The 22,898-nt window shown below is 41.8% G+C and overlaps 1 protein-coding gene across 1 annotated transcript in view; it reads right to left on the bottom strand.

Annotated features, from left to right (window-relative positions):
* Positions 1-22,898, bottom strand: part of LOC118418226 (dynein heavy chain 5, axonemal-like) — a 111,516-nt gene that overhangs the window by 24,148 nt on the left and 64,470 nt on the right. The window contains 24 exon segments of the mRNA XM_035824069.1: positions 1,078-1,245; positions 2,283-2,459; positions 3,149-3,371; positions 4,190-4,416; positions 5,137-5,301; positions 6,134-6,287; positions 7,630-7,760; positions 8,750-9,115; positions 9,757-9,980; positions 10,800-10,949; positions 11,502-11,688; positions 12,326-12,460; positions 13,073-13,215; positions 13,821-14,067; positions 14,484-14,624; positions 15,161-15,402; positions 16,190-16,436; positions 18,029-18,190; positions 18,779-18,913; positions 19,515-19,709; positions 20,134-20,321; positions 20,716-20,894; positions 21,446-21,618; positions 22,087-22,311. Of these exon segments, the coding sequence (XP_035679962.1) occupies positions 1,078-1,245; positions 2,283-2,459; positions 3,149-3,371; positions 4,190-4,416; positions 5,137-5,301; positions 6,134-6,287; positions 7,630-7,760; positions 8,750-9,115; positions 9,757-9,980; positions 10,800-10,949; positions 11,502-11,688; positions 12,326-12,460; positions 13,073-13,215; positions 13,821-14,067; positions 14,484-14,624; positions 15,161-15,402; positions 16,190-16,436; positions 18,029-18,190; positions 18,779-18,913; positions 19,515-19,709; positions 20,134-20,321; positions 20,716-20,894; positions 21,446-21,618; positions 22,087-22,311 (4,584 nt within the window).

The following is a 22,898-nucleotide window of genomic DNA, read 5'->3' as shown; positions in this document are numbered from 1 at the left end:
AAATCCATCTCTACAATGCTAATGATTCCTATGGTGCTGTCTTACCTTGATTTGCATATGAGTTACATTTGCATACTAATTAGTGACTTTAATATGTTCAACTGGTTTTTCCAGTTATATGTATTGTATTGAGTTGTTCTACCACTTCATTCTGGAGATGCTTAAGACTAGTTACTGTGATGGACGTCACTCGATGAGTCCAGAAGAAAAAATCTATGGATCTTATCGAGTTGTAGACATTGAATTGTCTTTAATTGAGGCTAAATTCACAGTTTTTATGAAACAGTTTGTACAATTTCAAACCAAAAATAAAATACGCTACGGAAAAACAAATATCCAAACATGTGGTCTTTACCGGTATGTATCCCCATTTACTACTAGTCACGTACATTTGCAAATTTTCAGAAGAGGAGATAAGGGGTTAACAGTTCACTATTTTGGGTTGTGCAAGTAAGTTTCTTTTGGTGCAAGTTACCTTTGGCTTAACTTGCACAGGTGCAAGTTGACTGAAAAGTGTATTTCGAGCCCTGATTACTATTATATAGTTCATGGCACATTGGTAGACCAAATCAGTATGTGTCCTCATCAATGCGACGACTTTTTACTTTTTCCTTTTCGCCATGATTGCAAGATTTTAGCATACTGCAGGACTGGTATTTACAACACACACTCAGGTGTTCTTGTGGGAAACCAGTACAACAAATTCCATTGGCATTTCTAGTAGCTCTATACATTATTTTGTACCAGCAATGACATACAGGAAATGACATACAGGAAAAGAGGTACAGGTCAAGTACCTAATTATTAGTAAACAGTGTTGCAGCTCCAGAATTGTAGCATCTAATTACCCACATGTAATGTGAAAAATGAGTGAAAAACTTTTTGTCCATTATCATCATGATGGACAAAAAGTTTTCAGGCCACCTACATACATTGTATACCCTGTACATTTTGTATGCTAGTGAAACTACATTGCACTCCTACTAGTCCTGGCCTGAGTGTAGCAGTACACCCAATCGAAGAAAGGGCAAATTAGCCCCTGGCAGCGAGAGATTGTATAACACAAACTCCACCTACCCTGAGTGACTCCGCCCAGGATGGTTTGGGACACGCCCTTTCTGGGTCTTGGGTGACTGTGTCTAGTTTCCTCTGGAACAGCAGCAGCACACAGTCCATGATCCGCATGATGAGATGGGGGGGCTTACCCAGTCTTCTCACTGTCGCAATATCTGATGGTTTGATGGTCTGAAACAACAACAATTATGTAATGTAAAACACCATCAATGGCTTTTGTCATTAAGTGTAATGTATTGCTAGAGATATCTTATCAGCTATAGAAAGATTGTCACATAATTTTAACAATGTATGGTATTAAGATTTGTACAAAGTCAGGGTTAGACAAGGCCTTGGGCAAGTGAAAGTGCCAATCGGTTCAAGTAAAACTGCTGATTGGTGCAACTAAAGTGCATGTTATACAATACTTGCCTAGTCAGGGTAGTTCAATTTTCCATGGGTATATAATATATATTATATATAATTATATGGATAGATATTGGTCCACTAGTTATATGCTTTTAAGTGCCTATTTTGCTGAAATATGGGTTTTCTGAGTAAATATTTCATATAAACGTGTCATTTAAAGTTCAGGCCAGTAAAAAGCTGCTTCATGTTGATTTTTGTTTTATAAAAAAACTTGTCCAACCCAGCATGTTTTTCTCTATACTTCTATTGACATTTGCCTGTATCTAAAAGGCAAGAACTAGGGGTGGGTACTATACTAGTACAGTGTACCAGTACAAAGTCGTTTTTTCTTGTTGAACCGGTCTATAAAAAACGTACCTGAAAAAAAATCAGTGGACTGTACCTGTACCTGGTCCTTTGGACCTGGACCGTACCTGTACTGAATTTTCTGTACCAGTACCCACCCCTAACGCTATATACTATTAGTTAGATCTAAAAGTACTACATTATCTTTGCACTAATCTACCTGGAGAGCCGGTGCAATGGCCTAGTGGGTAGAGTGTTCGCCTTGCATTCGGTAGGTCGTGAGTTCGATCCTGTGCCGAGTCATACCAAAGACTTTAAAAATGGTACATGCTTCTTTCTCTGCTTAGCACTCAGCATTCGGGAAAGAGTATGGAAGTTGAACACACACCACTACCAGTGGACTAGCCCCCTGCTGTAGTAAAACTGCGTTGTGTGGCCCAAGGGCTTCTGAAACGGAGATGGGCGCCGCCCTATGCGCCATCAGGCGCGGGAAGGACTTTAACTAACAAACTAACCTGGAGAGCTGCCTCTGCTGCTTCCAGTGCAGGTCTGGCGACCTCCAGTTTTTCCTCCGCCACCGCCTTGTCAGCGGCGATGTCGTCCACGATGGCCTGTGCCTTGTCCTTGACCTTCTGTACCCTGGCTTTGACCTTCTCAGCAGCCTGGGCCTTCTCCGTCACCTCCTTCAACACCTTCAGAAAAACATAGGTTGACGTCATAGGTTAGAACAAGGTTGCACAGTCATGTATTGTCCATATTTACATGTACATTACTGTTACTTCAGTTACTTTTGCAATGTGGTTGTATTCTATAGTAGGAGAAAAAAGGATACTCTGTGGTGTTTACGTTTCCAGTAGAAATAAGTCTATACTACAGTAGCCATACAAACCAGACATATTTGCGGTGTGATGAACTTTCACTGGAGAGGTCACCGCAGAAAAACACAGATCCAAAACTAATTTAAAAGTTTGCAAGATTTACATGCTGTTGTTTACGACTCTATGATCTCCTAATTTCTAACTATCTCTTGCAGGATACGATGTGGCCCTAACAGGACATAAAACGTGGTGAGAAACCAGATAATGCAAAGACAGCAAAAAAGAACTTGATAACCAATGAAAACTACTTGACTAATGTACTCATGTGTGTAATTCAATATTTAGGAAGTGTTTTTCTCCTGGCTCTCTCGTTTCATCCGATCTGCTTGTAGCATGTTTGCTAGGCAAGGGTATGACACACTGTAAGGGGTAGTATAACCTCAATGGTGTGTAAGCGCGTTGACTGTTTTACATACATGTACACACACATCCAAAAATGAATTGAGACAGTTTCCAAACAAAAATAAGAAAGATTCAATCCCTCAATTATCTTTGACTTTTACCTTTTCAGCCTTAGCAGAGGCCACAGCCAGGTCTTTCTCCTTGTCTGCTAGCTCCACACTGAGTTGAGACACGGAGTGCTGGGCCTCCATCAGTTTGTCCAGACCGGTATTCATTCTCCTCTGTAGTTCCTGTACCTCTGAGGACTTGTCCCCATAGATGGTCTTGTAGCCATTGATGAAGGATAGGTAAGACTTGGGTGTCACGTGTGTGGCACGGCGATACCTACATGTATGGTGGATAAAAATGATCAAGAATAATGAATTCATATAACATTTAGTACAGCGGATAGACAAGTACTCTTTAGTTTGCAGGAATTTAATTTGTGTTTAATGGGGAAAAAAGAGTGTTCACTGTTGAAACAATGGCACTGCCACAGTCAAATAATGAAAACAGTTCTGTGTAGGTTTAAGTTAAGTTCACAGTGAAGAGGTCACAGAGGGCAAAAAACCTTTAAGGACATTCCTCTTTATACGTTTTATTTTTTTAGTACATGATATCAACAACTCTGTATTATCTTGTCTGTGTGTCTGAGACAATACAAAACTTGGGGCCTGCTACCAACTTTGAAATAGAAAATTACTTGATTGAGTTGAACCATTTCTTCATCAATATTAACTTCTACATTGTAGGCAGCTGTTATGTGGGAATAAGGACTGTGAAGGTTTATGGAAAGAAAATGACTGATTGGTTTATCAGCAGTATGTGCCCCTGTAATGCGTTTTTTAAAGGTCTGCAATAATAGCAAAACCTATAGCAACACTAGTATTACAGTAGAATATTGTTCATATTAACTGTCCATTGTCACTTGTATATCTACTATGCTTATACCATGCATGTACATGTCCTTGCAATTAGCCCTCTGGCATGAACGCAAATAAAGTTCTATTACATTATTTTTCTTGGGACTAATTTTTTTTTTCAAAATCGGAAAAAATGGGTCGGGAAATCTGAGAACCAATAAATTAAATTGGTGTCGCCTAAGTAACTAACAAAACCCTAAGACCAAACCTTTCAATCTGTGATTTTAGCATGATTCGCACCTTTCAAAATAGTCGGAACACTTCTCGGCCACCCCATCATGCACCGTGCCCATGAGCTGCACCAGCTGAGTCTTGGTGTCCGCCGTGCACTCCAGCCGGTAGGACGACAGGAAGTGGTCGGCCACGGCGATCAGCGCGTCCTTGGGCCAGCGCTGGAACCAGTCCATCGTGCAGCCCGAGATCAGGCCGGGGAACTTCAGGGCGCGGTTACGGAACTTCTCTCCAACCTAGAGGTGATGAACAAAGATGTGAGCAAAACTGACAGTATCTCATATATATCATACAGTACTTGGAGACCCACTAGGGATAGAAAAAGGGATGGTATGAAAAGCTAACAATTCAGAAGGACACTGTGCAAGTAACTGTATGGAATGACTTTGTATTGCAAATACCGTCATTATGAGGTTTAAAGAAACAGTCTTTTTGAGAGAGTTACTATCATACAGAGCTTTCTAGAGGACCTCAAACAAACACATTAAAGTCTACAAAAATCACAAGACCCACTTATAATCATCATTAAAGACATAAGGTTGTCTTTAGCCACAGTACCTCTTAAGAAGAAGTCAAACCCCTCAAATAATGCATTGAATTTCATATCTGTGTGTTCCTTCTTCCTTTAAGTTTGCAAAATAAACTTAAGTTTGCAAATAGGATTAAAGATTATAACAAGCAGGGTCTTTATACATATCACACACTAAACTGCAATTGTATCCTTTACACACTGCAGGGCTCATCAGAAACAAATGGCTGTAAAAAAAACAGGAATTCCATTGAAAGCAATACATTCCTCCAAAATTCCTCATACCATATCAGAACTATCTGGCTGAAAATGAGGGTATTCCTGCAATTTTCTCACTTTTTTTTATTATGATAAAATAATAATCAATTAGATGTAAAGTGCAACTCATAACCAATCTGCAACAAGGAGCACTTGTACTGTGACTTACAGGAGAGAAGCAGAGCACCACGTGAAGGTTCTGTCGGACCCGTGTGAGGAAGTAGTCATACAGGTTCTCCATGGTGGGGGGCCGGCGGGGGTACTCCCTCTTCATGACGGAGATCAGCTCCTGGGTGATCTCATCGATCTCATCCCTCGCAAACAGGTTAGACACCTTCGGAAGAACAGAGAGAAATAATCAATGTGATGTATTTAACGTTAGTTCACCTTTATCCATGGGCTAACCTATATCTGTTATGTTAAAGAACGGGGGTATTTACGGATATCCAAAGGCGGATGGTGGGTTTATATTGCGATATTTGTAAAATATTGCACTTTGAAACCATCCTTCGACTTTATACATTTAGACTGCTAGATACCCGTTTTATTTCTAAACAAACGGATATAGGTTACTCCTTGGATAAAGGTGAACTAGCGTTATTGCCAGTTAACGGTGCACTAGTATTAAATAATAAGCTACACTTACACAAATATTGTGCTGTAAGAAAAGATAACCTGTACAAGTAAACATGTCTCTCATAAGGACCACCTGGCCACTGTGACCAATCTTATCAAATCTATTTTTCCAATGTAAAAGCCTTAGTAAAAAAGAAAAAAAGACCTCTATCTATAGTTACCATTGGTCTACTGAGAACATTCATCTCAACCCCATTTAGGAAAAGGTAAATGTAGTTCCCTAGCCTTTTTTGGGTAGTGAGTGTTTGTTATCCACTGTGTCAAGGGCATGGTATTGGAAGGCATAGTCCATTGTCAGTTTTACCTCCTCAACCAAAGTCAGGTACCCATTTTTACCCATGGAAGGAGTGAGGAAACTCATGTTAACACATTTCCACACTCAACCCAGGGCACAACTTTGGTGCACCAGTAGCAAGTCAACTCAGGACCTCTGGGTTGTACTTGTAGGGCAAAGCACACTAACTGTTAACAACAACAAGTTGTTATCTGTTCAAATAACAGTGATCAATGGTAAAGGGAAATTCCCATACCTCTCCTGAGGACAGCACATTGTTGAGGTACTCCAGGAAGCCCTCGTCCTTGATGTCGTTGTCTGTGAAGATGAAGGTCATGCCCTGGCCCTTCTCCCCACTGGTTCTGTACAGGATCTTCAGATCGTCCATCAGGTTGTTCTGGTTGTAGGACCTGGGAGGTAGCAATGCGGACATCAGTACAACTTTGACAATGTATGATCGAAGGATTTGAAGCAATGTGTTAAGCCAGAGACTAGACTGTGTCTGCCTGGAAGCAAATATGATTTATTTGTGTGGGAAACGTTCAGCACCGGGAAGAAATCTAACGGTTGATACGAGAAGTGTTCAACACCAAGGAGAGGTTTGCTTACATGTGTGGAAAGCATTCAGAACAGGCCAAGGACAGGGCAAACTTTGTTTATCTGTGTCAAATGTGTTCAGGACCAAGGACATGGCTCTTTATGTGTGTGGAATGTGTTCAGCACCAAGGACGGGGCTCTTTATCTGTGTGGAATGTGTTCAGCACCAAGGACAGGGCAGTTTAGGTGTGGGGAATGTGTTCAGCACTATGGACAGGGCTCTTAATGTGTGTGGAAAGTGTTCAGCACCAAGGACAGGGCTCTTTGTGTGTGTGGAATGTGTTCAGCACTATGGACAGGGCTCTTTATGTGTGTGGAATGTGTTCAGCACCAAGGACAGGGCTCTTTATGTGTGTGGAATGTGTTCAACACCAAGGAGAGGGTTGTTTATCTGTGTGGAATGTGTTCAGCACCAAGGACAGGGCTCTTTATGTGTGTGGAATGTGTTCAGCACCAAGGACAGGGCTCTTTATGTGTGTGGAATGTGTTCAACACCAAGGACAGGGTTGTTTATCTGTGTGGAATGTGTTCAGCACCAAGGACAGGGCTCTTTATGTGTGTGGAAAGTGTTCAGCACTATGGACAGAGCTCTTTGTGTGTGTGGAATGTGTTCAGCACTATGGACGGGGCTCTTTATGTGTGTGGAATGTGTTCAGCACTATGGACAGGGCTCTTTATGTGTGTGGAATGTGTTCAGCACTATGGACAGGGCTCTTTATGTGAGTGGAATGTTATCATCACCAAGGACAGGCTAGTTTATCTGTTTGGAAAGTGTTCAGCACCAAGGACAGGAAAGTTTATCTCAGTGAAAAGTGTTCAGCACCGAGGACAGACCAGTTTCTCTGTTTGGAAAGTACTCAGCACCAAGGACAGGCCTCCATGTCTATGTAGAAAGCATTCATCACCAAGAAAAGGCCTGTCTATCGGTGAGAAAAGTTATCAGAACCAAGGACAGGCTAGTTTATCTGTGTGGAAGGTGTTCAGCACCAAGGACAGGCTAGTTTTGTTCGTGTGGAAAGTGATCAGCATCAGGGATAGGACTACTTTTCTGTGTGGAAAGTGTTCAGTACCCTTCATATCTGTGTTAAGAGTATGTACTGATGTAGAGATAAAAAAATCTTAAGACAGTTCTCCCAGTAGAGTTACCATCCCTACCTGGTGAGTGTGATCTGGAAAGTCTTGTATCCAGCGATGAAGGAGGCTAGCTTGGTGAGAGACTGTTTGCCTGATCCGCCCACTCCCACCAGTAGAGCATTGCCACGGGGGGTACGGATAATACGGGAGATCTAAATTAGAACAGGATGATACAAAGCATCAATGATGCGGTCAATACACTGCTCTCAATTGGATACCTTCTGTGTTGTTGTCACATGATAATAACTGAAGAACTGTATAATGATACAGCTGCTACATAGCTTTAAAATCAATGTAAGGAAAACTATAAAAAGGTGAACATTTGCAAGCAAACGCTACCTTCACATAGTGCAGCTTGACAAACTACTGCTTTCTTTATTCTTACCCAAACACATTCAGATGATATTATATTATATATACATGAATGATATATACATGCAGGGTTCTCCCCAGAGAGTGGAATAAGGGAGGCCCTCCACTATACTCTCAGCCAGCTCCACTATACTATTTTCAAATTTGACAATTCACAGATTTTTGTGCCAAGTGGCATCACTTTTCCAGTCAGCATTGTCTGCAAAAACTTGTGAATGAGCAATGATCAAAACAATAGTCGTTTTGCCACTTCACAACAAAGGAATCACAACAGTACATTATACTTGTAGTATTTGACACCCTCTGTCATTGCAAAATGAACCCATTTCCCATTTTCATGAAAGCGCAGCGCGTTGGTGCGGGTTATTTTTGCCAGCCCCTCCACTATACTAAAACATTCTGGGGAGAACCCTGACATGTATGATATACACATATATATATATATATATATATATATATATATATACATATGATGACAAGCCCCTCCAGCTGTCCTACCACTTGCTACATTATGTAATCCGACACCACAGGATGTCTGTTACAACTCCAGTTACCATGGCAACAGCCAGTTAGTCCATGCCATAGACCTTACTTATTTGTTTGGAAATTTGTCATGAGAAGAGAAAGTAGAAGAAACGTAGCAAGAACAATGGGAAAACATAATGTTTCCCTTCCGCGAAGGTTAAGAAAAGACAATGTATGGACCACTCTATATATTCTGTGTTCAACGTATCAATGAACCATACAGGAACAGCAGTATGATACCTACCTTTACTAAGTGGATCATGGCGTCCTTGAAGAAGACCAGGTCCATGCCGGCCCCTCGGATGGTCTCATTGTACTGCTGCATGAACATGATCAGCCGTTCCTGCAGCTCTTCGAAGGACGGGATCGGCTCGTACACCTTCGGCATGTCAAAGTTGAAATCCTCCGGCTCGTCTCCGGTCGCCTCCGGAGCGTCTCGAAGGAAGTCCACGAAGTACTTGTCCTCCTTGAGATGCTGTGCGTACTCCTCGCCGAGATCTTCCGCCACCACCCGGTCAAACGTCTTGTCGAACCAGCCGATGTCTTGGAAGTTGGTGAAGCGGTCAGCAATCACACGGCAGCATTCGTGCTTCCATAGCTGCAAGAGAACCTAGATACAAAAAGATGGGGGATATTCTTAACAATGCAAGATGATAGAAGAACCTTTCTACTGCTAGACATACTTAGCTTAGGCTGGCATACTCAACGACTTAAAAGTTTCAGAATTATTCAATAAACATAAAATTCTCTGATTGCCCATTGATTTAACATTGCATACAAACCAGGTAAGGATATCCCAATTGTAGCTGAAGCAGCTTAATGTTGTAAAATCATTATGAAATATTGCACTATCACAACATTAAATCTGGATTTGAAATGCTGATTTGAATGCAATCAAGTAGAAGAACAAAGTCCATATTAGCATAGATAAGGCAGTTCCAAAGCCTTTTTAGGGCATAGGAATGGTGGATAGAGTTCCGCTGTGCCTAGAGCTTGGTGAGGTTGAGTCCAACTCTAACCTTCCACAACCTATTTTTCACTTGGGCAGAGTGAGCAAAGCTGTGTAAAGTGCCTTTCCCAAGGACACAACGTCTAACGTTTAGCTAGTAGGAATGCCAGGGGTCAAACCTGTGACCTCCAAATTTTGTGCCTACTAGCCTAGCCACTTTGACATCCAATGCCAAAAGTAGTTAGTATACAATGTATTATACAAGACATTTTACACAATGTCATATAAAAATCCATACTTACTGGGACACTGTTGACGACGTCATACCAAGTGTTGAGCATGCCCTGCCAGATCCTGCTCAGGTCGCGCAGGTTGAAGACGTAGTGGAACTTGGCGGGCGTCGGCAGCATCTTAATCTTGGTCAGCTGCCAGATTCGGCGAGTGACCGGGACGATCTTCGCCACCATCGATCTTACGTCGGCCGGGAACAGCCGCTTCTCACAGAAGTGACCGGTACCAATCACACCTTTGGATGGAGAAAAAAAGTTTCTTCAGTGAGATTTTGTTTTGATTACCATAATCATATATGTCCATTGATCACTTCCCATTTACTCTACAGTAAGCAGACTTGCATGCCAAAAAAATACCTCTCTGAGGATGAATTGCATCTTCCATTGACCTCGTGACCTGGAAAGTTTGTCATACATGTAAACAACTAGTGTGTCTGACCTGGAAAGTTTGTCATACATGTAAACAACTAGTGTGTCTGTCTAGCTGGGCTGGCTATCATGTCAGGCTACTCGTGGGTGGGCTTTCGTAGATCCAAGTAGCCTGACGTGATAGCCAGCCCAGGTAGACAGTCCAGCCTTTTCCATAAACCCTCACTTTGCACTTTACTTTGAAGTTTGCAGTGAGACCATCTTTCCACTCACTTCCACCACTCTACAGTCTATTTAAGTGACTAATATTGTCTGGACACACAAGAACACGAACATCCAAACACATGCAAAAGCCAAAAGAGAGCAATTCATTGTAAGTGTACTTTGCAAAGAAATTTCTAGATTCAGTATAAGACTGCATTCTCAGTAACACTAGTTCACCTTTATCCGGGGGGTAACCTATATCCATTGCTTTTAAAAATGGTGTTAAGCACGCAATGTCAACTTACTGGACTGTGATTTCAACTGCAATATTTTGAAAATATCGCAATTTGAAACCACCGTTCGTTGACTTTATATCCCTAAATACCCTGATTTTAAAAGCAACGGATATAGGTTACCTCGCAGATAAAGGTAAAGTAGGGTCACACCCTTGCAAGATTATAACATCTTGAGACAACACTAACCAAAGATCTTATCGATGGATGGGTTGGTTGGCAGGGAGCAGTTGAAGATGGTGAACTGTCTCTTAAGACGGTTGGGGATGTCATTCCTGCCTCCTCCTGGCTGGATCATTGCAGCACAGAACTGCACATCAGCGATGTTGGTGAAGTCACCTGGGGTGGAAAAATAATGGTTAATTTTGAATTAGTTTTGTTGCCCTACATACCTGGTAAACTGCCTCATGGTGTACACTAACAAACCAGGTTTGCACTGAACAGTACAAGCTGCATAGCATAAGTCCAGACACTCAGATAGATCTAAAAGTGTGATGGGTTCTTTTACATTCATGTATGTGCTTGAAGTTTGGCTCTTCTCATACATGGAACATCCATTTAACGTCCTATCCAAGGGACGTGCCTAACCACAATTAGGCACTACTAACTTTAACCTGTCAGTGAAGTGAGGAAAGTCATCTGACTGGTTTGAGTTGAACCGAGTTAAGCACCAAGGACAGGTCTGCTTATCTTTGTGGAAAGCACCAAGGACATGGTAGTTTATCTACGTAGAAAGTTTTCAGCACCAGGGACAGGCCCTTTTATTAATGTGGGGCGGCATAACCCCAACAGTGCTGTAATACACCGTATGACTATGACTGACTGAGAATTAAAGGAAATTTTTGTACATTTAAAGACAAAAAAATACATTGTAGGATGTTTTGAACAAACCTGGCTTGTCCAGATTGTAGAAGCCCTTAGTCTCCATGAGCTGTCGGACAATCTCGTTAGTGATCTGGTCTCCCCATTCGTTGATGATGGGCATGTTGATGTCATCCACAAACACTGTCATCTTCTTCCCAGCAGGGGGTCCGTAGGTGCTGCCCATACGTTTGTCCACATAGCTCTCAATGGAGCGCTGTTGATCAGTAAATAAGGTTTAGTATTTACAGGGGCTGCAATCAATGATATATTAGACATTACAGGCTCTACAATTACAACAGCTAGCTCTCCTTTCATAGCAAAAAGTTTAAATCTGCATAAAATTAAAAAAAAAAAAGAACTGAAAAGGCATCTCAAGTTAAGGCATATCTCCCTGCATTTTGTGATATTGTCTTTAAGATTGCACTGATTGTTCTTTGAGATGATAATTACAACTGAAGCTTTTTACAGGACAAGATCATCCATGAGTTTTCAGCATCAACTAAAGCATACAATGTAGAAAAACACATTAAGCTAAATACATCATAGAACAAGAGCTATTACTATAACCCCCCCCATGTGGTGACCATGTACCTCTTTAGATTAAAAGATCGTAAAACTATTAAGTTCTGCTGCAGTACCATGACAAGTGGCCAGGGGGCACAAAATCTAAATCATTTTGAGACCTCAGTAAGACCTCCCCACCTATGCATGTACGTGTACCAATAATCAAGACAATACATCTAGGCCTTCTCGAATTTTCGTGTTCACAAACAGACACAGGCTCAAGAAAACATACTCCTACTTGGCGAAGGTATTCTGTTTAGGAATGATGAAAAAATGTAGGTCCTGACCTGGAACAGCATGGGTGTTGTAGCAGAGGAGAAGTTGAGAGACTTGCTGAGATGGAAGTCAGGGTCATAATGGGACATGTAGCCCTTGATCATCACAGTCTTGGCCGTGCCCTGTTCACCAATCAGGAGGACTCCCTAAGACACAACACAACAAACTTACAATTAAGACATAACATGATGACACTTGTAACATAAACTGAGGAAATTTGAGTTGTACGATACTATAAAGTGATCAATAGATATAATGTCGCAAAATAAAGACATCAGAAATACAAGGCATTTTCAAAGTTTGGAGTACCATAATTAGTTTAATCAGCTTATACACAATGTAGACTAAATGAGTCTTGTTTGAATGTATTGGTTGGGTGTGACAGTAATCAATAATAGATGTAAAACATGTATGTAGTAAGCATTTCCAGTAGCAAAATAAGTCAAAGTAGAATCATTTCTAGGTTCAATACCAGTTCATTGTATTGAAAAATACATATCCATTTTCTAACAACCTTGACAGACAACGAAGTCACAAAATAAAAACTGCTTGCCTAGATTTGATATAAATTCTTTGCCCCATATTCTCTCAATCATCTCATGACTCTTAGGGATTGGCCAATGTTTGCAGGTCATCAAAAGATAGATCTGCACGACCCTCTGTGTCAATTTCAAAATCAGGCAACCTTCTTGGCTTTCGGTATGGAGAAGGCTCATCAAATTTGGGAGCAAAGTCCAGTAAGTATCCTTTGCGGTTACCTTGGTCTGTTTGGCGATGGTGTGTATGAGGAAGTCAGTCCTGACGTTGTCCACGTTAGGTACCAGGATACTGCCGTACTCCGGGGTGCTGTCAGCCGGATAGTGGTACTCCTCCACACGACTCTCCCAATGCTGCCAGTTACCTGCAACACCAAATTGCTCTTTCAGCCCAGGGTTTGACATTTGTCTATTAGTCCAATTGCCCAGGGCAAGTTGATGTCCAGTATGGCACCCGCACTTGCCTGTCGAGCCAGTGTGATCTTTTCATGGGAACCCAAGTGAATTTTTATAATAATAAGTATTCCCACGTGTGCAATTTTTTACATGCCATTGGGGATTGCGCATAATGCAGGTTACTAATGGATCCAATAGCCTGACTAAATCGCTACTGGTTCAAAGATGGCCTGACTGGATTGCGCTCTCAGTGGCCCGCCCAACTGACCAGCCCTAGAAACCTGTTGGAGTTGCCCCAAAAGCTAGCCTTAAGGCTAAATGTAGTGAGATCAATCTTCTTGTCGTACTAGTTATTACTACATGATATCTACAGAAAGTGTGAGCTAAGCCAGAAGAGTCTTATGTGCCACTAAGGTATTAAAAAGATCCAAACGAACGAACAAAAATGTAAGCTAATGATGGCACACGATGGTGGACACTTGACGTTGTGTAATTGCCTGTTCCTGAGAGAATTCAATGTAATGTAGTCTATAATTATTGCAGAACTTATCACCAATTTTTTGAAAGCTCTTACCATCATTATCCACACAGTAGTCAAAGATGGTCGCCTCTGAGTCTTCATCGATATCCGGCAGGTTTATGGTGATGTCAGGGCTATCTCTGATCCATTCTGCCATCTTGACTCTGTCGTCCAGTTCCAACATGGCGCCAATACTCCACATGAGCGTGAAGGTGTAGAGCTTCTCCAGATGTTCCACTGGTACTGGGGAGGCATCTTTCTCTTCACGCTTGGGGATCAGGCCTTGTAGCAACTTGCAACACTGATAGAAAATAAATAAAGATTACGAAAATGCTATGAAATTGTACAGTACTACAAACTGTACTTTAAAGTACTTTTCCTTGAGCTTGGAATAAGGCCTTGCAGCAACTTGCAACACTGTTAGAAAATAAATCAGAATGTTACGAAAATGCTTTGAAATTGTACTACAAACTGTACTTTAAAGTACTTTTCCTGGAGCTTGGAATAAGGCCTTGTAGCAATTTGCAACACTGTTGGAAAGTAATCCTGAATGTTACAAATTTAAAATGCTATCAACAGTTCTGTCTACTTCTTTAACTGTTACAGTAACCATGGTGACCAAGAGGATAAAAGGGAGCAAAGAAATGTTTCCCATCCTGGCAGGCAAACATGATATAAACATACTTCATTGTCAGATGAAAAAAATGCCCTCCTGACCTGTGAGATGATCATGCACTCCAGGACCTTCATCTTGAAGACCAGGTTCTGGATGGCAAAGCGGTAGAGCTGGGGGAAGGAGCCGTCGAACAGGGACTCGATGGTGGCAGCTTCTGATGGGTTCCTGGTACGCAGCCAGGCCTGAAACGTACAAAAACATTTCATTTTTGTTATTTCTTAACCTCCTTGACAGTTCACAAAAACATGTACATTGTACAATATTGACTTAAGTACATTTATTGCCTCCATGTTGAAGGGCCTTATTTTGGTGCATGTGTATGTTATATTCTTTATTCCAAAGAGCATTCATTCTGTCAGTACAGTGGCAGGAAGTGAGTGGGAAGATGGTTTTACTATAACAAAGGACAGACTTTATAATTATATAAGTTGAGTATCAGACATTCTGGGTCATGGGGTCAATGGAAGAGGCCATTATTTCCCGGGGAGATAGCATTTTTGGTCTGTCTGTCTGTGTGTTCTCTTGATTTATAAATTTTCCATTGGCTAGTTACGTTTATTATAATATTATTTAGTGATCAATGGTTATAAAAACCTTGTTTGCATTAACAATCAAGCAAGACATACATTGTATGAGAGCCCAAAACAATTTCAAGGAGGTATGAGATCTATGAGCTCTTGTTTCTGAAGCTTTGAGAAAGACAACAGTTTGTACTGACCTGCAGGATAGGCTTCCAATCCAGCACAGACGAGCTCATGAACACCATGCCATTCCTGGACACAGTGGCTGGGGAGGCGTTGTCGATGTTGTCAGGCTCAAAGATGATCTTACAGTTGGTCGCCATGGGGATACGGTCTCCGTTGGCCAAGGTCAAGGTCTTGTTGTCATCCAGTACGGAGTTGAGGTTCTCGATCCAGATGGCGTCCACAGGACCATCCAAAACCAACCAGATGTGTTCACCTTCAAACAGAATATAGGAGGTTATAAGAATCTGATCAATCCTGACTGTCAATCACAATTAGCAGGTCAACCAATGATAGCCAGGCAATTATCAGTGAAACCAATGTAAGAGTGTCTGTCTATCAAATATTTGCATTTTTATGATTTTATTTTGCATTCATAAGTTTTGATAGAGGTGGGCAAGACTTAATCTCCTTAGCAGAAGTTGAAAATCGTGACCATTTACTTATATGCCATCTTTTTCTACATGTATCAGCTGTCCCCACCAACGTAATAACCATCCCATTCACAGTTTTTACTTCAGAATTATGTCATGGAAGAGACATGAGTTTGTGCAGCCTAAAATTGAAACTTGAAATTAACTTGAGTGTACAAAGCAAGACCCCATCCTATCAAGTTGACCAATGCAACAGTGTTAAAGGATGATCTAAGGTCTAAGGTACCCATCCTCCTATGCAGGGACATCCAACTACGAAACCGCCTGTCTGGATGTACCCTGCTTTCTCAACCGTCACTCTTACTTCCTGTGGACGTTGCCACAAACCAGCTGTCAGCCAATCGCCGAATGGGCCTTTCAGCTTTTAAAAGGGATCTCGCATATATAAGGGTTAAAATCATTAATATTTATAAGCAGGGCGGTCAGGAACTAAGGGTGACGGTTGAGAAAGCAGGGTACATCCAGTCAGGTGGTCTCGCCGTTGGATGTCCTTGCATAGGAGGATGAAGGTACCCCTTAAAAAAAATGTCACCAAAGTTAAGTTAAGTCACTACACAAAAAGCCTTTTACCCTTCTTGGCCCTGTGTGTCCTCCTCCACAGTGTGGAGAAGATCCCGTCTGTCCAGTCGTTGGTGGCCACGTCCAGTCGTCCGAACATCTGTGGCGCCGTGATGGCCTTGGGGTTCATCCTCATCTCCCTGTGGGGGGCGCCGCACACGGTCATGGCCTTCATCAGGGTGTGGATACACGTGGTCTTTCCCGCGCCGGTCGGACCCAGGGCCATCATACCGTGCCGCACACGCTGGGTCTCAAACAGCTGGAGAGATGGGACCATGTGTTAGTAAATATCAGGACTTTTCAATGAAGGTTAGAATCCAGGTAATATGATACGCCGAAAAGTAGTTACTCAAGTCAAGCGACTGACCGTTTCCAAAACCATATCCAGTTGCTTTAGTAACTACTTTTTGGCGTATCAGGACTTTAACATTAAAACAACCATGATCCCTCAATGGAAATGAGGGGTGTCATTGACATTCTGCATGCAACATATGATCCACTGAGCACTGAGTCTTGCGTTCTACTTGCATAAAGTGACGTCCCAGAAGCAATGGATTGCCCGTTCCAGCTTAACAAAGACTGGAGTTGACCAGTCAAAAATTTTAGCCAAATATTTTTTGTGTTCAACTTCAGTTGGTAACTATACATACAGTTAGTGTATAACTTCCAGTTCCAGAATGACTCCTACTAACTCGATTTAACTTTCAAATGATGTGTTAGCACAGGGTCTCAAAGAACAGACTTCAGCAGATAATGTGTTAAACTTAACGTTTGTCAGAAATTCAATGCATATTCTGACAAGTGGGAAAGGAAGGCCACTGTCTGTGCTTTTTCTGCAGTATTGGCTATTTGCACCATTCTGGTGTCTCAATTGCTACTTGATGGGTAAATCAACAGATACAAACTGTAGACTTAACTGCTGCCTTACCTTACAAATATGATTTCTGTCATTTCTATCATCTGGACCCTCTTCTGTCTTACCTGGACCAGTTTGAGTTTCCATGCAGGGTGGTTCATGTGTCTTACCTGGACCAGTTTGAGTTTCCATGCAGGGTGGTTCTGTGTCTTACCTGGACCAGTTTGAGTTTCCAGGCATGGTTGTTCATGTGTCTTACCTGGACCAGTTTGAGATTCCAGGCAGGGTGATTCATGTGTCTTACCTGGACCAGTTTGAGTTTCCATGCAGGGTGGTTCATGTGTCTTACCTGGACCAGTTTGAGTTTCCATGCAGGGTGGTTCATGTGTCTTACCTGGACCAGTTTGAGTTTCCATGCAGGGTGGTTCATATGTCTTACCTGGACCAGTTTGAGTTTCCATGCAGGGTGGTTCATGTGTCCTAACTGGACCAGTTTGAGTTTCCATGCAGGGTGGTTCATGTGTCTTACCTGGACCAGTTTGAGTTTCCATGCAGGGTGGTTCATGTGTCTTACCTGGACCAGTTTGAGTTTCCATGCAGGGTGGTTCATGTGTCTTACATTTACCAGTTTGAGTTTCCATGCAAGACAGCTTCCTGTGGTTCATGACATTGTGTATTACCTAGACCAGTTTGAGTTTCCTTGAAGGGTGGTTCATGTGTCTTACCTGGACCAGTTTGAGTTTCCATGCAGGGTGGTTCATGTGTCTTACCTGGACCAGTTTGAGTTTCCATGCAGGGTGGTTCATGTGTCTTACCTGGACCAGTTTGAGTTTCCATGCAGGGTGGTCCATGCGTCTTACCTGGACCAGTTTGAGTTTCCATGCAGGGTGGTTCATGTGTCTTACCTGGACCAGTTTGAGTTTCCATGCAGGGTGGTTCATGTGTCTTACCTGGACCAGTTTGAGTTTCCATGCAGGGTGGTTCATGTGTCTTACCTGGACCAGTTTGAGTTTCCATGCAGGGTGGTTGATGAGACCAGCTGACTCCACCTCATCAGCGATGGCCTTCTCCAGCTCGGGGTAGCCTGCCTTGTCCAGGGTGATCCCCGGGAACAAGTCATTGATCAGACTCAGGAACAGGGGCTCATCTTCATCAACCTACAGAACAACAAATAAAAAAAACAACAAATCATTAGTCAGGCTCAACAGCACGTCAGTCTTCATCAAACTACAAAGCAACAAATGAACACTGAATAGTCAGGCTTGGACTTCATCTACCTACAAAACAATGAAAAAAAATTTGTCAGGAACAGGGACTCATTTTTATCAACCTTCACAACAACAATTTCGGAAACAAAAGATTAGATTAACAACAGAGATGTCTTTAGACAGGCTCAAAAAAGGGGCTTGTCTTCATCCTACAAAACAACAAACAAACAAACAAACAAACAGAAAAACACAGAACAAATCATTAGTCAGGCTCAGGAAGAAATGCTCATCCTTATTAATCTACAAAAAAAAACAAATAAATGACAAATAAATATTCAGACTAAGAAACAGGAGCTCATCTTTATCAGCATAAAAATTAAACCAAAGAACATCAGTTTGGTTCTTAACAGCCCCAAACAATACTTCACTCCCTTGGGGTGATGTAATAAACTAAATAGAAACTACCAAATGGCATACATTACATGTACAGCTCATCATGATCAATGGCTGATGACATTATAGAAAGCATGGACTTACCAGCTTGGAGAGGTTCATGTCCCTGAGGACCCTCATGACGATGGTGCTCTCCGTGTCCCCGGGACTGGTTCTCTTGGCGGCACCCAGGGTACGCAGGCACGACAGGATGTTACGCAGACCAAAGTCATAGTGGACCTGCAACAATTCAACATGTAGTACAACATTAAGTGAAGTCCATGGCAGAGTCCTGTCCAGAACATCTGTAGTTTCAATATCATAGAACTGTAAATGTTAATTTGGAAGAAAAAGTAAAATCTTTGATTAAAGAAATGTTCTCCTTCCATATAGATTTTGAAAATGTATCTTCGAACTCAACTGTATGACAAATTACAATCAACAGAAATTTCTAAATCTAACTGAACATCAACCAACTCTCAGCCAAGTCAGTGTAGAACAGACTGAAAGAAATATTCGACCTGTTGCTGACGTCAAACTTCCATTCAGGTCACATGATGTAGGTTTCGGGTCATTTCAATTTGAGAAGGATCATAGAATTGATCGAAAGCTTTTTGGCAAGCACATGACTGTATAGAAATAATGTATAATAGTAGAAGCTGTTTAATTGCACACCCTATTTGCCTGAGTGTGTCTCGAGCAATTATCCACCTGGTTCGACTTTTGATTGGGGGATTTTGTGCATTTAACAGATGTCTGCAGTCATCAGTCGTACAACTGACTGGCTTCTACACTACCTGTTTGATAAATTCTTTACTACGATTGTATATTTCAAACTGACCTGTTTTGTGAGCTGTTCCTCACACAGTTTGTAGAGTGTGTAAAACTTCCTGGCCAGCAGGATGTTCTCCAGGAAGCCACAGGAGGCCAGTTTGACACGGATGATGATCTGACGGTCGGGCACCATCATGGCAACCGTACGGAAGTTGATCTTAAGGTTCTCGGGCAGCTCTTGACGACCAGCGTAGCCCGGGTTCTAAAAGTAAAAGGAAATTTGTAATTTTATTTGATAATAATAACAAATTATTTTGCAGCAAGCTGACAATTAAATGATACAGTGATTGACAACTTACTGGCAATAAGACTCAATTGTAAACACTTTAATTTCAATTCCTATTTCTCAAAGGTGAACAGCATTGTAACTTCGTGTACTACCAGGTTACAGTTGAATATAAGCAATCTGCTGAGCTGCAATTCTAGTATAGGCTCTCAACACCTTTAACTTCAAATCCCTAAACCACGCCTTTGATAGACATACTAAGTAGGTCATTGTAATTTCTAAGTTAAATATCAACAATTTGTATCATTCAAAGACACAGGGATTTTGTATACCGCTGTCAAGCTTGGTCAATATCATTTCTACGTCAAAATTTGATGGAAGAAGACGACTATTTTCTCACCATAGTAAGGAAGATACCAAACTCAGGGCTCAGGTCCACCACATCTCCATCAGTGAAGATGAACTGCTTCTTCCTCTCCTTCTTGCTGGCCAGCACCACAGCGATCTGCTGAGCTGCCACGGACAGCACGGGCAGGTCGATCCTGTTGAACTCATCGAAGCAGCCCCAGCTTCCAGACTGGGCAAGGCCTGCAGGTGGACAAGTTCAAGATTTAGTGAACTATATATAAAATATATCTACACTAAGTCTTACAGTAACTGCAAAAATACAAACTGACTAAAAATGATCATTATGCCTCCCCGTGAATTAGTGGCCTCTTCCATTGACCTCTTGACCTGGAATGTCTGTCTTGTCTGATATATGACTAGTTCTACCATCTCTGAATTCTACTTCCTGTCACTTGCCTCAAGTCTGACCTAAAGTTTGTGGTGATGATGTCATCATCCCACTGACATCTTGCTACTCAAGAGATGTTCAACATATTTTATGGGAAATCTTTGTGTTAGAGTAATGTTTTATCTATAACTTCATGACTGTTATCTTTTGACTAATATACAAGAGATAATAAGGAGTACTTCTTACCCTTGAAGATCCTGCCCAGGCCCCTGAAGTCCATCTGGTCCGAGCAGTTGAAGACGACCACGTACTTGCCCAGACAGCGGCCCATGTCCTTGGTGGTCTCAGTCTTGCCTGTACCAGCCGGCCCGGCAGGGGCTCCTCCCATACTCATGCCCAGAGCTTGGGCAAGGGTGATGTAACATCTATTGGAATGTAGAAAGCAATGAATAACTATCTGTGGTACTGAAACATCTGGCGTTATATATGGCCATTGATGTTGTTAGCTCAAGGTCCAAAATCCAATTCGGAATACCAAGCAGTAAGATTTTTACTTGCACACAAATCCTTAGGGCAAATCTAATAGACAAGTACAGTATTGTGTGCTAGTAGCTTGACCAAGGGCTACGGAGAAACATTCTGCATTTTTGAAGTCCATTTTGCTAAAAAGGATTCTGTTTGGTGGATGGTGTAAGGTGGTACCCAACGTCAATCCTATCTTCATAAAAAAACACTAACTGCCTCTGTTTTGTACCAAGTCTCACTGAAGAAACTTCAAGTTGGTAAAAATGACAATCAACTCTCCTGTACTTCGCTCGTTTTTTTCTTTGACCAGACCTGGGAGCATCAAAACACGCTAACGCCTCCCAGCATAATATGCTCATCCCGTCCACTGATTTTTCCAGGTCCAGTTTTTATGGACCGGTCCAACAAAACAGTTTGTACCCACCACTAGGTCAAAGTTTAAGAATCACACCTGTCAGTCAGTGGCGTGATAACAAGCCTCTCTGCCACACCCAGGTACTCGTTCTGATACTGGAAGTCCACGTCCGTGATGGAGATGATACACTTGTCGATGTCCTCATTAAAGTAGAACCTGCACTGCTTCAGCCACTCGAAGTCTGTGGGAGTTCTGATGTGCATTCGGCACTGGGAAAAAGTAAGGGTAGTGAAACGTCACGCATGCAACATTTATTCATTTATTCGAGTTTACCAAAACTATCACCCTTTTCAATATTGTTTTCTGCCCAGTCTACCAGGTCGTCAAAGATGTCTAGGACGTAAAATTTAGGTCCAGTGTTTGGGGGGAAGGGCTAGCAACCGCTCCCTGTAACAATATACATGTGTCCTGCTACAGAAACAACTTGTTGCCCTATATATGTGCCTCTAGGCACTTTTCAGGGTGAACAGCAACAAGATTCTCAAAGTCTGAAGAACTTGTTCTCTTGGAAAACAATGAATGTCAAAAACTTAAAATACAAGAGAAAATGTTCTTCACAGAAACTAAATTTCTAGTATAATCAACATTGTTTCAAATTTACATCTTTGGAATCACAACCACCCTATTCTATCTAATAGTATAGTATAAATTCTAGGCATATTTTCTGTCCAACCTACCAGGTCATCAAAGATGTCCCTCTGGTGCACGTGGATGAGGATGAGAGTCTCGTACTTGGTCCTCTCCAGCTTGGTCAGCTCCTTGGTGGTCATGTCGATGAGGGTGTTGAGCAGCTCCTGGAAGGCCTGGTTGGTCTGAGCCATGCCCTTCTTGTCGTACTTGGCATTGGCCAGGGAGTCCTGGGCATCTCTGGTCCACAGGAGCTGAATACCCAGGAGTCCAATCTACAGTGCACAGGAATAACATGTAAGACTGAGGACAAACTGATTCATAGACCTAGTTTAAGATGATTGCTACCGTCAAGGTTTTTCTTCTTCAAAGTCTCATAAAAGCCAGTGATTGATATATATATAGTTTATTGCACAACAATTGTACGGGGTACAAAGTATGGCATCTACATAACTACAGTTCTATAACTTAATGCTTATCTAACTAATACAGAAGTTGTAGTGTGGGGTAAGTTTCTTACAGTTATTGGAGGCTTTTACAATCATTGGAGGAATTTCTAATGTCTAAACCTTCTTTGATATATTTTCCTATATCTGTCATGCAGGGATTGTCATATGTCATGATGTATTTGTATTTGCACTTCAGGTCCATCGAGATAAATCCTTGTGTATAAGATGACAGCCTTGTGTACAGAGAATTTCATATATCAGAATATTTGGGACATACATGAGAAATTGTGTCATAAAGTATTCAAGGAGTTTTCCATAGGAGCTACATGTATGAAGGAGACACATTGTATAACATTTTCAGCACTAAGGACATCACTCATTCCATGCATTAACTATCATGTCAACTGTGATTT

This window comes from Branchiostoma floridae, chromosome 6 (assembly GCF_000003815.2).
Source record: "Branchiostoma floridae strain S238N-H82 chromosome 6, Bfl_VNyyK, whole genome shotgun sequence".
Classification (NCBI taxonomy): domain Eukaryota; kingdom Metazoa; phylum Chordata; class Leptocardii; order Amphioxiformes; family Branchiostomatidae; genus Branchiostoma; species Branchiostoma floridae.
The sequence above is the reverse complement of the archived record's forward strand: the minus strand, read 5'-3'. Positions and strand labels throughout refer to the sequence as shown.